Source organism: Melozone crissalis, unplaced genomic scaffold (genome assembly GCF_028551555.1).
Source record: "Melozone crissalis strain CALT ecotype California unplaced genomic scaffold, PUWL_Pcris_2 ptg000004l_1, whole genome shotgun sequence".
Lineage (NCBI taxonomy): Eukaryota > Metazoa > Chordata > Aves > Passeriformes > Passerellidae > Melozone > Melozone crissalis.
The window spans coordinates 16,714,710-16,731,765 of record NW_026535782.1 but is presented as its reverse complement, the minus strand read 5'-3'; the positions used below and the strand labels follow the sequence as shown (position 1 = coordinate 16,731,765).

The window sequence follows — 17,056 nt, the reverse complement described above, 5'->3', positions numbered from 1 at the left end:
CAGATTCTGGGGTTTTAATGTATTTAGGGATTTATCACAATGAATAGTTCCTAACTTTACAAGTGATTCCCCAAAGCTTATAGCATTACTAATAACCCAACTCAGAACATAGCCCACATTTTACTTTAAAAAATCTTTCTAAAGAGCCAGTAATAATCAGAATGCAAAGGCATGTATGTTTTATCCAACCAAGGAATACTCACCTGTTGTTTTTTGCTTTCAGTTTGATAAAATAGAATTATTCACTTGAACAGCTTTGGAAAGCACTAACACTGGAAAGTAAAAATAGTGTCCTTCACTAAATGTTTCTTTTTTTCAGCCGAAATCTGGAACTAAAATAAAATCAATCTGGATGGTCCAAATACAGAAGATGCATGTGTTCTTCTAAGGAGGATAATTAGGGCCATGAGGTGAATTCCAGATTTCTCCTGAAAAGTACTGCAGCCCATTCACATACTGAGCATGTTTTGGCTGCCTCAGAAATGTCAAATCTGTATTTGGCCATGAATAGATTGGAGTTTGTAGTTTACTAAATATTGTGGAGTTTCTGTTACAAAACAGACCAGTAATAATTTTTCTAAGACAGCTGACATGCATGAGACAGAAAAGAAAAATGGTTTTACTTCCTTCCTAAGCTGGAGCCTGACAACAAACTTTTTTTCCCCTTCTCTTTTTTTTTTCTGCTGAGAAGTTGCAGCTGTTTCAGCCTTTCTTATTGTGCTTGTTTTCAGACTGTGACTGGGAACACAGACTGTAACTACAGCTGTTGGGTGCAAAGTGAATCAGGTATTTCACAGTGGTTATTTGATTAGAAAACAGCACCCAGTCACACTGCTAGAGCTGAGGGAATCAGATTTTCAGCTGGTGTAAAACAGCCTTATTCTGCTCAAACCAAACTACTCTGAGAATACAACTCACAGCTAGAAAAGAAACTTATATACCAGCCAGTATTTTGGGAAATTATAGTTTCTGGAAAAAAAACCCAACTCCATGCTATATTGAGATAAAATATTGTTCTTTTTTCTTCTTGGTTTCAAGGCATTTTGGTTTTTTCTACCTAAAATTGGCATTATTTCAGAGAGTGTTTTTAGGGTGATGATGAAATGAGTTCTTCAGGAAGGGGAAATCTTTGTGGTAGCTCTGGGAAGTGTGGGATATGGGAACGTCTACCAAGATTTATTCTTGGAAGTTCACATTTGGTCTGGCCATAACAATGAACAAGAGGTCAATGCCCTTGACGTAGCAGAGGCTGGATTTCAGCCTGAGAGTATGTTTGGAAGCAGAACAGTGCATGTGCCCCCACACTTGAAGTTGGCCTCAGCATTGTAGCACCCCAGCAAAAGCACCACAACTGCTTGTTGGTGGCCTTCTTGAGGAAGAGGGGACTAGAGAAGTGTTCACTGTATGTTTTGCAGCTAAAATGGGCAACCACTCTCTATAGATGTAATTTTGGCAGCAGACCCACCTCATCCTCCTGACTATGCCAGTGAAACTCAGTGCACAGCGGGGCAGCTGTAGTGCAGAATGAGGGACCCCACCACGGGCCCTCTCATCTTCATGGTTCAGTGGGACATCCATCCATCCTGTTGCTTCTGGAGGTGAGGAAAGTGTCTTCCCATGGGCATATATAGACTCTGAGGTGCCATCAGCCACATGCTGGCTGCAGTCCTGTCCCATCTGGCTGAGCACGAGCCAGCTCTTGCTGAAAAGCCAAGCATTAGCAAAACATGGTAATGCACTGTCATGTCTGAACAAATTCTGGACAGAAAACAGCTTTGGGCACAAAACCCAAAGTGTGATGGTACAGATAGGCCTTGCTGGAGTACTGCACACCAGGCAACAGGCCACTCATCCTCCCAGGGGGCTCTCTGCACTTGTTAGACATGCAACAGTACTGATTAATGCAAGCCTTATTCTAGAGAACCATTATATCCCGGTATTTTTAACCAGACTTTTTGCTAAGAAAGGTTATATGGGGTTATAGTAAAGGTTCAAGGGGCAGAGTTCTGGCAGGGCCGAAGATGGAGAAGGGAGAGGTATGAAACAAGTAAAAGCACACAGTCATAGCTTTCTCAGTACCCTCCAGCTTCTGGCACTTAGTGACCAAAAGATACTCTGAGCTGGAAATTGCACCCATATTTGGCACTTAGTAGTCGTTTGTGGACTCCTTTCTCCAAAGTTTTGCTTACTGTTTTTTTAATTTATTTTTGTTTTCTCCTCTGTGGTATGCTGTGACAATGACTTTCATAATTTCATTCTTCTTTGAATGATAGAGCTTTTTGGGGTTTCCTTAACCTGCTGCTCTATCGTTTCTTTTGTTGCCTTTGATTCTGTCCTATGAGGAATAGGAACGGGGCACTCAAAAATCAATGGTTTGGGAAATTCTCACACATGGAGCACAAATCTGTTGTCTTTCACATCCAAGTAGACAGAACACTTGATAATCACACTCATTTCCCAGGAATACTTATGATTAAAAACAAACACCAGCACCAAACTTTAACACACATCTCATTTCCCCAAAAAGAGAGAACTTAGCATGTGTTGTAGCTGCTTTCATAGACTATATGCCAGGGAACATAATGCGTGCTACAGAAATCAGTGAAAAAAACCCATCACATCTGCTTTTTATTTGTAACTGCATTCAAGGATTGGGAAAATTTGTCCCAGAATTCAGCAAGAGAGCCAAGTCTTCAACATTGCTCTCCTCTTGCAAACAGCAAAGCAGCAAGACCTCACCACTCCAGGAATCAAGACTCAGAGCCATGGTGCCTGTCAGCAAAATGAGTTGACACAGAGCAAAGAAATTCAGAGCTTTGCATCTTTCACTGCGCTCAGTCAAATCCATTTTATTCTGTGGTGTACTAGAAGCCATAGGCACCTTTGAATTTATCAAACTCCTCTTGATCCAGTTCCTGTCCCTCTAGACAAATGTCATTGTGATAAAATCCACCCGTGCAAGTGGCAAGCCATATTGCACTTGAACCAAGTGCAAGAAGGTCAAGAAATATATGAGCATGGGCTTTAAACCCTACAGAGCCTGGAGGGGGAAAGAGTGATGGGATGCCCACGGAGTCATTGCAAAGGCTGTCCTCAGTGCCCACTCTTGTCCTATCTCAGGGGCCCAGCAATTCATCTGGCTTTTCAATACTGGCAGTCTGACCTATTTAAGGCTACAAACTGTAGCAAACTGTACAAACAAGCATTTGTAGGAATGTGAGTAGCTGCAATCCTTCCATCTTTCATTTTTAAGCCAACAGAAAACTGTGTAAAACTCTTGATAAGCAGAATTTTCCTATTGGTAGCTCAACTTTTGGCACTTATGATAGCAGTTCTTTCTGTGGTAAAGAATGTATCTTGATTCTCCCAGGGAAAAAAAGGTATCAAACACTGCATAATGCAAAATCCATGTAGCCAAATTAAAATTAACACCTGGTGCTGAATAACTGGTTTGAGAGCACATATGTTTTAATATTCAGTTTGAGTAGAAAAGCTTACACTCTTCAGAAGAAATCCATTATATTCTTCATGGATTAGAATGATATACAGCATTTAGAGAGCTACATATGTGCCCTTTGCAAGGCTAGGCTGCATATCCCAGGGCATTTGAGGCATTGCAGAATATAGTTAACCCTGAGCCTATCTCTGCTGGATAATGGCATACACCTGCCAGACATCTAGGGAAAAAAATAACAACATGATACTTAGATTGGATTCCTTTTAGAAGGCCTCTCATTTTTGCAAAAGATATTTCAACATGTAGACAGTTACATTTGTAATTCAATCCTGCTGACTAGCACAACTGAGCACTGGAATGATTTTTAAAATAAGCTATTGCATGCTGGTTTTCAAGTCAAGTTATTACAGTCTTAATTTGCCATATTACACACAGACAAACCTAGACTCAAGTCTTCATATTTAATATTAATACCAGCTGATGGCAATGAAATAATATCTAAATTAATAACTTTAGTGTTCATGGACCTAAGTGATCACTGACTTCCAGTATTAAAGAATACATTAATATATTCATTCATTAATCAACTGTTGTCTGTTATCTTCATGAAAGTATTTCATGGAAGTAGTCTAAGCAATGCTGGAAGAAAATTGTGTGTTTTTCTCTAAATAGAGAGACATAAATATTGTGTTTGTTGTAGTTAGTGATATTGAACACGATTCTCTAAAGATACCAGAAGAGCCACATGGATTTAAATGAAGGGTCCATATAGTTCAGTGCTCTGTCTCCAGTGGTATTGACTAGTGGATGCCTAGTGACCCAGACACACATAGCTACCTTCTGCTTCAAGTTCCCAACTATTTTCTTTTCTGGGAATTTCCTGAGCTATTGATTGTTGTCTCTTTAGCTCTTTCCATGTACCTGTGCATTTTGCCTTTGGATATGCATTTCTCTTGCATTCTTATCCTTTGACAGGGAGTCCCATAGGTCATCACATATTGCTAGGATGCCATATTCTTTTGTTTGCTTTGAACCCAAGTCTTTTTTTTTGTCTTTTGGTGGTGTTTAGAATTTTTATTATAATTAAATAGTGGAATAATACGATCATTTAGGACTGAAAACACCTCTAGTATCATTGAGTCCAACTATTAACCTAACACTGCCAAGTCCACAACTAAACTATGCCCTTAAGTGTCACTTCTACATGTGAGTCACCAGAGACTCAGCCATTTCTCTGGGCAGCCTGTTCCACTGCTTGACAGCCCTTTTAGTGAAGAAATATTCCCTGAAATATATCCTAAACCTCCCCTGCTGCAACTTGAGGCCATTTCTTCTTTTCCTATCACTTGTTACTTGGGAGAAGAGACCAACCCCGAGCTGGCCACAGCCCCTTTTGGGTGGTTGTAGAAGACAGTGTAGGGTTGGTCTCTACCAACTCATGATTCTCTCTTCCTTCATCATAGAGATTCCACAGGTACCATACTCAGTCATTGTTCATTACAGCCTTTTGATCATCTCTGTTACCCTTCTCTGAGCTTTTCCCCTTTTTAACATGCTCTTTTTTTTTGCCAGGAGGCAAGTAGAACTGCACAGAGATTTTAAGTTTCAGGCAAGCCATGAATTTATATGATATCATTATCATTATCCTGATATCATTATCAGGGTGTTTTCTGTTTGTTCTCTAATCCTTTTCTAATAATTTGTAAGTTTTTATTAGGTTGGTTTTGGCTGCTGCTAAGCAGTTAGATAACTATCTAACATATACTGCTTTAAATTAATTATCATGGTTGTAGTTCATCTGCCATTTTATTGCCTTGTCTTGTAAAGTCCTTCTGCCATCCTTCATAGTCTGTCCTCATCCTAACCACCTTGAATACCTTCAGATCATCACAAAACTTTATCACTGGACTGCTCAACCACTTTTCCAACTCATTTATGGGTATATTGAACAGTTTGGACCCCAGCACAAACAGCTTGTACAACACCTCTGGTGACTTCTTACTCTTGCAGTCACTGACCATTTGCTACAAATGTCTGTTTGTTCTGCTTTGGTTAATTACCTGTGCTAGACCTTCCCTCACTCCTAATTGCTTGAGTGGAGGCATGGAAATAAGCTTTCATTATTCTTATGCGCTACAGAAGTGAATGATTAATAAATTAATTACTAAAATGAAAATAAAACAAAAAAAATCCAATACCCACTCTTCTCCCCCTTCCCCCTACCCAAAAAAGACACCCCAAAACCCCAAGAATTTTATAGTCTTCGCAGAGGGAAAAATCTCCTGTAGTACTGAAAAATTTTCATGGTAGTGATCCCTGTATGTCAGTGTGTCCATGACAGATGAAATTTATGCTGCACACATACCAGCTCAGTTCCAAGCTATAAAAATCAGAGCTTTATGAGAACGACACTGGAGTCCTAAGTAGCCTCTTCCTCCTGCTGTAGAAGCTGTCTTCAAATTGCTTTCTTTTTTCAGGATTATGTTGGATAAGGGTAAGACAGAATTTCAAGGACTGGGCTGATGTGTGCAAAAATCACACAGTTGTATGGACCAAAAAGAACATTTTTGCATCTTGTATCTGTTATAGCAGCACTGTAGGCTGGTAGATTAGTTCTAAGCAAAATCCAAACTTTCATTCTGTGTGCTAGGAAGTGTAATCTGAGCTCCCTGTATGTCATGAGGTCAAAGTCTAGTCACTTGGGCTTTGAGCAGGTGATTTGACTATCAACCTCAGTAAAATAAAGGTCAGTCAGTGTTTAAAGTACTGAGTAATTTTTCCAAGATTGTAGAGATGGAATCCAAATTTTCATGTATTGCTCTGAGGTTGGAATGCAGATGTGTTTAAAGAGTTAACACTGTGGCTCAATCAGAAAGAATGCTTGGCAATAAGAGGAAGCCTGGATTAATGATGGAAAAGAATTCTTAGCATTTTATAGCAGTGGGTATTCGAGATGAGACACGGCTAATGATCAACTAAAAAGGTATTTGCAGCTGTGGTGCTACCTCTCCCCATAATGCCAACATTAATCAAGGTTTTTCATGCAGCTTTCCAGTCCATTCTATTTTTCATTGTCCTGAATAGAAAAACAGAGCTCATGCCCTATTACACTGAGTCAGAGACCATACTTCTGTGTCACCAAAAACGATCATACTTTATTGATTTCTAAAATCTGTACTTTCTGTGCTGTGAAATAAATCCATAGCAAAGCCCGTAACAAAGACAGTTTCATTTTTAACCAAAAAAAAGCCTCTTGCAACCCCAAACTAAAAATACCTCTGGGATGTGAAGCAGTTATCGGCATGAATTAACTGCTCATATATTTTATTTAAGTCTTGAATTACATCAAAACAGCAGCTATAATTACAGCATCTCTAAGTCTAGTTTTGGAGTCAGCCATCTTGTTGAAAGCCCTTGGCAGTGTGAAAAGCCAGTGAAATTGTGTAAGTCAATGTCCTGGCTGTTCTGATTCTGCCTTCGGAGTCAGAAGAAAAGCTTCATTATAGTAAAAAATGAAACATTTGCCATACAAGTTATTTCCAGAATGGCCTCAATCTTTTTAAATAATGAGCCCCATTGAATCCTAACTTCTCAGCAAATGTTGATTATCTAAATTCCTTAAGTAAACTACACATGATACAGCTTTTGAAACATGAACATGACCTTCCCTCATGTAAATAATCCTCTGCCTTTGTTGTCTGATGCTATCACATTTGGGTGCACATCCTTCTGCATTGCAGGCCCAAGCCTATAAAATGTTGCTATCAAATATCCACCCCGATCTGCAGATGCTTTATGCCTCTGCTTAACAGCCATGACTCATCCCGTTAAAGTCAACAAAGTACAGTAGTAAAGTTAGGCGTGTGTTTGCAGGAATGGGCCCAGATTCTCAGAAGAATTTAGGTAACTCAAGATGCAGAGAGATGAGTAGTGAGGGAATTTCATACTGGTGTGACTAATCTCCCTAAGATCTCCTGAAATCGAGAGAGAGAGAGAGAGAGAGAGGCTTTTGCAAAGGGGCTTCAGGATGACTAAATTAGGCTCCTGTTTTGAAGCATCTCATAAAGGAGCCTCCACCGTTCCCTGTAATTTAAGAAGTGCTTTGAACGCTCAGTCCTGGTCACCCGGCTCGCACAGAAACCAACAGGAGCCAGAGCTGAGGGTGCCCAGCCAAACCTTGCAAGGAGCCTGTCAGAGCAGCAGCCTGGCAGCTATTGCCATCTGGGCAGCCCTGGCTGCTGAGCTCTGGGCACTCTGAGTGGCCCTGAGTGGTGCCCACAGCGTGACCTGCAGTGCCTGACATAGCTTTGCAATCTCACTGCCCCACGTGCAGCAAGGTTGACACAAGGTAAAGTTTGCTTTTCAAACTCAGGGACCAAAGTGGAAATAGAACGAAATGGTTTTGACTTCTGAAGACCTGGAGTTTTAAGATTCTTTTAAATAGATATTGTAGATAAAATTCTTCATTCTTAAATGTATAAGACTGACTAAAGGTCAGTCTCTTCATTAGCTATGGTGACGTATAAATACCTGAAATTGAAGGACTAGGAAGCATGCAGTGACTCCTGCATATTTTAATAAACATGGTGTATTTTGAGGATCCTCCAACAGCCATGATTTTGCTGTATTAAATAAAGTAGATTTTATAGCACTTTAATCAGATTATGATGGAACATTATGTAAAATATTATGCAATGTAATGCAAAGTAATTAATGCAAGCAGAGAACATGAGACAGCTGAGCAGCCTGCATTTGGGTTACACACTGCCTGCTGATTTTCAAAATTGCTTTCTTTCTTAGATAGTGGTTTCCCGTTCAGAATCCACAACTCCGCATGTCAGCTTTCAGCTGGACTCCCACCCCATCTCTCCCCAGGTTGTTGTCGAGAATTCATTAGCAGATGATGGCTATACCCTGGTAGTGACTGGGAAGAAGGTGAGTGGTTCATAATCTAATCCTCCTGTGCACTGTGTAAACCTCTGTTCGCACTGCTGCTTTTTGCACTGCATCCTCATGGCCCTGCCATTCCCTTAGAACACTGGGGGAGTACGTTTTCTCCAAGATATATTTATTCCCCTGCTAACAAACTGGCAGCCTAATATTGAGAGATGCTTAAATAATGTAAGAGCTGGTGATATAAACCAACAAAAGCCAGGAAATGCAAATTTAAGGCTGAAAACCTGTCCCTAATTCAAGTGCTTGCAAAGACAAAACACACAATGGCTCAAGAAAAGAATGGTGTTCAGTTTCCTGGCTTTTCTTGGTTTGTGTCACAGCATTGTGACTTTTTAAGGACGGTTGTGTGTGCTAGAGTTACATGCATGTCTTTAAAACTGTAAGTCAGTAAGACTTGAAAATTACTTTAGCATGCAGTCTACAAAGAGTTAATAAAAGATGAAGAGCCATCATAAATATGCTATTGTCATAAGTAGATATGCATTGAAGAACAGGTTTAAAACATCAGCAGATAATATTACGGATAATCCTAAACCATAATCGTAAGCAATAATTTGACCCCTTGAGTTCTATAAGGACTTACAGAAATACATCAGCCATAAAGATTGTTATTAATCATTTACTAGAAATGTATGAGTTATTTATAAGAGTGATCTTCAGAAAATGTACAAAATAAATTTAAGGAAGGTCCTGAAGTATAAAGAAATATAAGGCACTTACCTAGTAATGTAATTATATATTGATTTTAATATTTGACCAAAAATAATTCTTGCATGTTTAGAGTGACTATTTCATAACTATCCTGATATTTTAAGTAATATATATTTTAAGTTGTATTTTAGGTAAAGTATGGGGTTTTTTGATGATAGGTGTTAAAAAACAAGTACATGGGCAGTCACATGCTGTAAGTGTGGCACAGCTATTAATACAGCCTCACCAAAGCTGAAATAGCCATCATGCCTATTTTTACAAATGTATAAACTAAGGCACACTGAGATACACTGTATAAACTAAGGCACACTGAGATACAGAACTGGGAGGAGCACGCTGCTGCTTTCTTTCTCCATCAGCAAAAAATGCTATCTTGCTGTAAACACCAGATGCTGGTAGTAACTGTATATAACATTAAGATGCCTTTAGGGTTTCTCCCAAGCGAATTTAAAATCATGTCAGTTAAATTACTTATAAGATCCTATAATTACTGAGCTAAAGAGAAGTCGAACTGTGGCTTGCACATCTGAAATCTGAGTAGCACCAGCATGCTATGCATAAATAGAGATTCTCCTTGCCACTTAGTGCATGTATTAAAAGGCTGTATGCACCATGTCTCTCCATCGACAGATAACAAAGATCCCTCTGAAGGGGCCAGGCTGCCATCACTTCAGGTCCTGCAGCCAGTGCCTGCTGGCCCCAGCCTTCATGGAGTGTGGCTGGTGCAGCCAGCAGTGCCTCAGGTCCTCCGAGTGCCCCAGCAACACCTGGACCCAGGACACCTGCTTGCCTAGGGTTTATGAGGTAAAGAGGCGGATTTCTTGCATTTATCTCTTGAGGAAAGAACAGTCTGCACTCTGTAGACATTTTCTATTCATACAATCATGATAAATTGTCAGCTTTCCTCAACTTCCCCTCAGCCTTGATGTCCATGAATCCTCTGACTGGATGCACACGGTCTCCCTGAGCACTGTGTGCTGAGATGCTCATGGATGGACAGGTTTGTCTGATCATCCTTACCAGCCTTAGGAGATCCCTAGCCCTACAAAGCACTTCTGATGGGGAAACAAGATGGGTCTGAGCCTGGCAGGGATCTGACAGCAAAGCCAGTCACAGAAAGGAGCATCCCCCCTCTTGGGCTTCTCTCAGAGACAAAAGTGGAGGAAAGCACTTCCTGCCCAGAGCCACCACAGCCTGACCCAGCACAGGAGGGCTCTGGCTCCCACTCTTCATCCATCCCCGTGCTGGCTCCAATGTTGGAGGAAAGCCTGGTGTTTTTTTGTAAGGAAAACCCCTTCTTTCCCCTACCCAAGCTCCTGGGAAGTTTTTTTTTTTCCATAATGTCCCTTCCTGTCCCCTTCTTCCTATGGGTCCACTTGGCACCAACGAGGAGCAAGCCTGTAGCTGCTCCCCCAGGACAGGAGGCTGCTGCCAGCCAGCCAGAGCTCATCAAGGGTGTGTGACAACAAGAAGGCGCGGATGAGCAGGGAGCTGCACTGGCACAGTCCAGCTTTAATTCAGCTATGCTTAATGCAGGATTTGTACTGTACATGGAACCGAATCTTCCCGTGTGAAGTGTGACATGACTGTGAAAGCAGAGGTTTGTAGGGCAGTTGATGGACTAGAAATCTAAGGGAAGGACAAGCATAAAATGTTCTGGTAGCATTTACTGCCACATTCGCTTATGTTAGTGCATTTAAACTACATCATGTAGTTAAAAATGCATTTTCCTTTATTAGAATACAACTTATAAACAGACATGAAAGTTTGATATGCCAAACTCTTAGAAAGGGAGAAAAAAGTGGGTTTTAAATAAATAATGTATTTCTTTCACCCAGGCATATGATTTCATGTACAACAGTATTTTTAAGTTTTAATGTTTTAGATAAAACTGCTATTCATCTAGAAGTATAGAAACACATGTTTACAGGGTTGGTTTTTTCCATGTTCACCTTTCAGTCACAAAATTTACGATTAACACAGGTAAAATTCAGTGAAAAAACAATGAAGCGTTATAGGAATCAAACCCAAAATGGATGGAAAACGGATGGGGGAAGGGTGGTTTGCCTGCCTTCTATGGCCATTTACTTAGGGCAGAGGAGATGCACAGAATTTGCTAATGCAGAATGTGAACAGTTGACTTTTCCTTTATACAAAACCACATTTGTTTCAAAATGCTTATATTAGATAGTGAAACAATCCTTTATAGCCTTAGTCTGTATGAGATTGAGTCACCAATTCAAAGGTATGCAGTGAAAATTAGCTGTTATATATTTTTCTGTACCTCTGCAGGCCCAAGGCACTCACCTGTCCTGCACAGTTTGTTTCATCTTTTCTAGAGCTCAAGCATCCTTAAAGTTTTTTGATTTGCAAACTTTCCAGTAGTGGCTGTATATTTCCATAGCTCAAAAAATATTTCCCAAGCTCCAAACTGCTTAGTTTCTGATTTTCAGAAGGGCTGAACTCATGTAGCCCTCTTTAATTTCAATTTTGAATGTGTTCACTCAGCAGTTTTAAGAACCAAGAGCCTGGAGCCCATGCACAGGCACTTAGAGCAAGAGGTGTATCCCCTGCAGCCATCTCTGCAGTCCTTGTGAGTGCTGGCAGGGGAGCACACCTTGGACATGGGGCAGTGGGAACGGGTGTGAGGCTGGGTAGGTGCTTCCCTTCCCCACATGGCTCAGCCCAGCCTGCTCTGCACAAGCCCAGTCTACCCTGTAATGAATATGGAGCTGTGACACTGATGGATCTGAAAGTGAATCTCTAATTACTGCGTGCCGATGTTGGTAGAAGTTGCTTCCAGAAGGCTTGTAAGGAAAAAAAATGCAGCTGGATACTTAAATCCACTGGATTGCTAGCTGTTAAGACAAATTTCATGCTCTACTGGACCATGACATTTAACATGATTACTGAAAAAAATATAAAACAGATTATTCATCATCTTCTGATCTGTCTTGAAACTCACATGCATAAAATGTAAGAAACAAGCTCGTTTTGTTCCTAACAAACGGAGGATGACCTGCTTTGCATAGTATCTGAAATTCAGTCCAAACCTCTCCCTAATATTTTGCAGCTTTCAGAGGGACAGATTGCTTGAGAAATGTCATATGATCACTTTAACCTGAGGGGAGCAGATTGCTCCCTGAGGGTCTGCTCCAGTGGATGCTAGCTAAGTAATCTTCAGTGACGTTTTCCCAGGTTGTTATACAGACTGGTGTACAACGGGAAAAAAAAATAATTTTTCCTCTCAGGAGGGATGGCAGAGAAGAAGCCCAGGGTTTTCCCATGGAGTCCTGCAGATCCTTTGTCTCTTTTGCCCTGCTTTAAGCACTTTCCCTTGGAGCTGTGGGTTGGAGAGGAGCAGCCAAGTCTGCCCAGACATGGGCAGGATAGTAGGGCAGGCGCTAGGACACATCCCCTCCACAGCCCAGCTCCCAGTCTGCTCCCATCCCCTGCCTCTGCCAGCAATGAGGATTTTCATCTGCCTGGATGAGCAGCTCTAGAGGGAAGCCAGGAGGGAGTCTCCTCAGAGATCACTCGGTGCTGGAATAAATCGCAGGCATCTGCGCGTGGCGTTCAGGTCACGCTGAAAGGTGAAGGGTGTAAAAGAAGAAATAAATTGGGCTCCCTTCTGGTTCTTTGTTGTGGTTAAAAATCTGACATGGTTTGTTGTTGTTTTTAAAGTGAGTCATTTTAGCTGGCTTTTGTATCAGATGTATCGAGAACATCAGGCCTTCTGCTGCCTGTTTAGGTTGGAGGCTTTGCTGGAAATTTCACATGTGGTTGTGCACATGTGTCCTTGTCTTTGAATTAAAATGAATGTGCTAATAAAACTTTAATAAATAGGTATTTTCTTCCAAAAATATATTAAGTGGATATTAGCTGTCAACATAAATAAAAGGAAAACACAATGCTTTAAAGTTTTCCAAAAACAAGAAGTTCACTTTCTCCCTTAACCAAAAGTTCAGAGAGCAGCAGAATGACAGGACTTGATTCATGTTATCAGTGGAAATAATAGAATATTTTTTGAATCCTGCATTTCATAGCATTTATACTGGTTTGATTGTTTTCTGTTACTACCAGTGCAATGTAAGTACACAGAAGAGGCCTACAAATACCTCAGTAGGAGGTTCAGGAGATTCACTGTCCATTCTTGTCAACACTCTCAAGAAAAAGTCTGGAAAACCACATTTGATTTTCAGACATTTTATCATACAGAACAAATGGAACAAATATAAATTTTGAATAAAAACGGGGGAGTTTGGCAGAACTTAAAAAAAAAAAAACTTTGATCTTTTGTTTCTTTATATTTTGCTATCTACTTAGAGGTGTTGCCTCCTAAAATTGTTGACAAAATGTACTAAATACTTGGTACCCCTCAATTAAGGCACACAGGTTACTATCACAAGTCTCTTTTGCCATGTAAGACAACTAAAAACGTGTTCAGTTTTTATTCTGTATGGCTCTGTGAAGCCCTTATTTTGCTAACTTGTGGATTACATTTCAAACTTTTCAAATGCCACATGTCAATGTATTGTACAAAACATCGGGACATCCTGTACTCCCACAGAGCAATTTCATTTTCTGCTAGGGTTTTGCTATTTCAAAAATAGATAATATGCTGAGATACTGAGCAGAGTGGAAAACTAGAATCTGAAGTCAAATCCGGATTTTGAAGAAGAAAACTCCAAAGAAACAAGGAAAAGTTAAACCTGGGAATTGCACAGATTTTGTGGGCACAGAATGGCTCCAAGCTCATAGCTGCAGTTGTGTGTCACTCCTTTTTTACGGATTTGTACAAAAGTGCTGGTCCTGCATAGGTTCCCTCTTTGCTCCTTGAGAGCTGATTCAAAGCTCTTTAAAACAGAAAAGGTTCCTCCTGGCTTCAGTGCATTTTAAGTCAGACTCTTTGTCTGGTTTCTAATGAGGGCAGTAAATTTCCCCATATATAGTATATGGTATAATTCTTTTGAAGTATTCTTCAGCTGCCTTTCTATCTACAATAGTTCATTTGTGAGAGTCTTGAAGTATAGCTACAAGAGAGTTGAAAAGAAATGTGCTGTCTTACTGGATTTCCAGATGAAATAATAGCCAAGTATCACTCAAACACTTTCCTTTCAGCTTGAAAATTAAGCCGGGTCCTTTGAAGGACACAGCTGTATTGCATTTTAGGGGCAAAATTATTATCACTAAAGCATTAAGATACTTAGGCACTATAATCACAAGTATAAATTCAGTCTCTCATTCCTTTCATTCTTTTTTGTTTGTCTAGTGGTACTGGTATGTTTGCAAAATTGTGCAGTATTGTTGAAAGCCCTCATAATTCCTGAACTAATGTCTTTTCTTTTTGGTTGGTTTTTTGGTGAGTTTTGGGGTTTTTTTACTGACAGTACTAACTGGTACTTTTACTGAGTTTTGTAAGACTTCTATAGTGTTCCTACGTTTTTCCCACCATTGTTATATTTTACAGGACAATTTACAATACACACACACACATACAAAAAAAAAATGTATTTCCTTTGTAGATTGTCTCTGTGTTTCTGAGGGGCAGTTTATTTTTAACTTGGAATTAGAGGTGACCAAATGTAAAACGTTTAAGGAAAGAATAGCAGAAGTCATGTTAACTTTATCACAGTCAACGCAATATTGGATTGTGGTGTCTTTGAAGCTACTTCACTCTGAACCCAACTTTCATCAAGCTGGCAAAAAACGGTCATTTGGGGGCTCTTTTGTGTTCAGCATTCAGCTTCTAACAAAATAAGTATATTGTGTGTTTAACACAGCAGAAATAAGATGTGAAAGACAAGAACTGCAGGATTTAAAAGACTATAACAATGCACAGCTTGTTCAGTGCCCCTAAACACTATCTTTCAAAGCCTTCCAGTACAGGTTTTGTTATTTATTGCTACTGTCATAGAAAGCTCATAATGTGACAAATGAAAGGTGAAGAACAATTAAGATGAATGCTAGGACATAGTCTACCAAAAGAAATGCTTTTCTAAAATTATTCCTTTGCCCATTCTTTAGCTCCAAGTGAAGTTCAAGAAAATCTGATTCAACTAACACAATATTTTTTTAACAGATTCTCCCAAGCAGCGCTCCCATAGAAGGCGGGACAAAATTGACACTGTGTGGATGGGACTTTGGATTCAGCAAAAATAATAGATTTGAATTAAAAAATACAGTAGTCCATATTGGAGGACAAATTTGTCCTCTGGAAGCGAAATCTAGCAACAAAAATAGGTAAGAAACCTAAAATATTAATTTTCATTTATACAGATGTTCTTTTTGTGGTATGGAATTTTTTGCAAATACAAACATTCAGTCTATAAGTATCATCTCTGATTCTGAAATTTCAAATTTGAAGAAATGCCATGGTTTAATAAACTCACCAAGAAAAACAATGCTCAAAATGGAGATGAAATAAACCTAGTTTATGCCAATAGCTCCTGCAGCAGTTTTTCTGATTTGTCGGTGAAATGCTATTCAACATCTGTGAAAGCTGGCAAGAATGAGTCTATTCAAAGGTTTGAAAAGGGGGCAGTTCCTTTGGCCAGGATCCTGCTGGGTTAAGTTATGTCACCTCTGTCTTCCTGATCTGTAAAGCTGCTGCTCGAGACGATGCAGGTATTTCGTCACCCAGAGGCTTATGCATGCACGTCTCCTCCTCCTCCTCAGAAATAAGTATCTGAGGCACAGGGATAATGGGTTAAGTTTAAGACAGAGGTTACTGTGATTGTTATCTTGCAGAAATGCAAGTTCAGTGAATATCCTCTCTCTACCACCAAAGCAATGCACAAATCGTGGCACAGCTTTGCTGTTCACATACACAGCAGTGCAGATACTCCAGCAAGTGCTCCAGAAGTGTTGAGCACTCTCCTAACTGCTGTTCTGAACAGTCTCAATGGAAACAAGATGATTTAAGGAGACTAGATTATATATGAGACTATGTGAATGTAATATAATACATCGACATATGCTGCTGCAGAAGTTCAAGTTTAATTTTTGGTAATGTTTAATTTTTATAACAAACTTGTGTATATGATTCATTTTTTCTAATGCTATTGTCTGCCAAAATTTGATATTAAAGGAAAATTTTTAAAAAACCATCAGCCATTGAATAGAGGTATTTGTTTTTTTCTGTCCTACTTCTTTTTTCTGAAATGTATATGATATACTAAAATTATTTTCTGTGGCCAAGTATTATAAAGTCCACAGCATTTGTATTTATTATTAAGGAAGAGGGCTACAGTTCTTTTAGCTATTATTTCTGAAATGTCTGTGTTGCACATAGATTGATGATCTGTTTAGTATGGATTCCCCATTATTATGAGTTTGAAGTGGTTCTATTTTAATATGAAAAAATCAATCAGAAAAAAAATGTAATCCCATCTTTTCCTTGTTTTCTAAAGGCTGGAATGCACAGTTCCTGCTGCAAAAAGTCCTGGTTTTAATATATCCAGTAGTGTTTCTGTTGGACATGGCAAAACACTATTCAATACATTTTCATACGTGGTAAGCACTAGATTAAAATTTTATAGTCAAAATTAGCTTCAATATTAACTGTTAGGGACTCCTCATGAGTCCAATCCAGCATAGTAAATTCTGTATCCATGTTGGCTTTATTGTTACTGCATGGAAATGTTAACAAATATTTTAAGTCCTCTCAGCATTTTGAAAATATGTTCATAATCCACTGGTTTTATTTTTACCTCCCCTTAGAATCCTGTAATAACAAGTATATCTCCCACCTATGGCCCCAAATCTGGAGGAACATTGTTGACTGTAGCTGGAAAATACCTAGACAGTGGGAAATCCATGAGGATTTTTGTTGGTGAGCAACCATGCACTTTGAAAAGGTAATGCACTGACTAAAACACATTTTAATACTGAAATGTCTTGATTAAAAGCCTTGGAGTTAAAAAACCAAAC

The 17,056-nt window shown here is 39.5% G+C and overlaps 1 protein-coding gene across 1 annotated transcript in view; it reads left to right on the top strand.

The window, feature by feature from the left end:
* The window catches only part of MET (MET proto-oncogene, receptor tyrosine kinase), an 86,870-nt gene that overhangs the window by 36,594 nt on the left and 33,220 nt on the right, over positions 1–17,056 (top strand). The window contains 5 exon segments of the mRNA XM_054274722.1: positions 8,258–8,392; positions 9,755–9,928; positions 15,207–15,367; positions 16,537–16,639; positions 16,847–16,983. Of these exon segments, the coding sequence (XP_054130697.1) occupies positions 8,258–8,392; positions 9,755–9,928; positions 15,207–15,367; positions 16,537–16,639; positions 16,847–16,983 (710 nt within the window).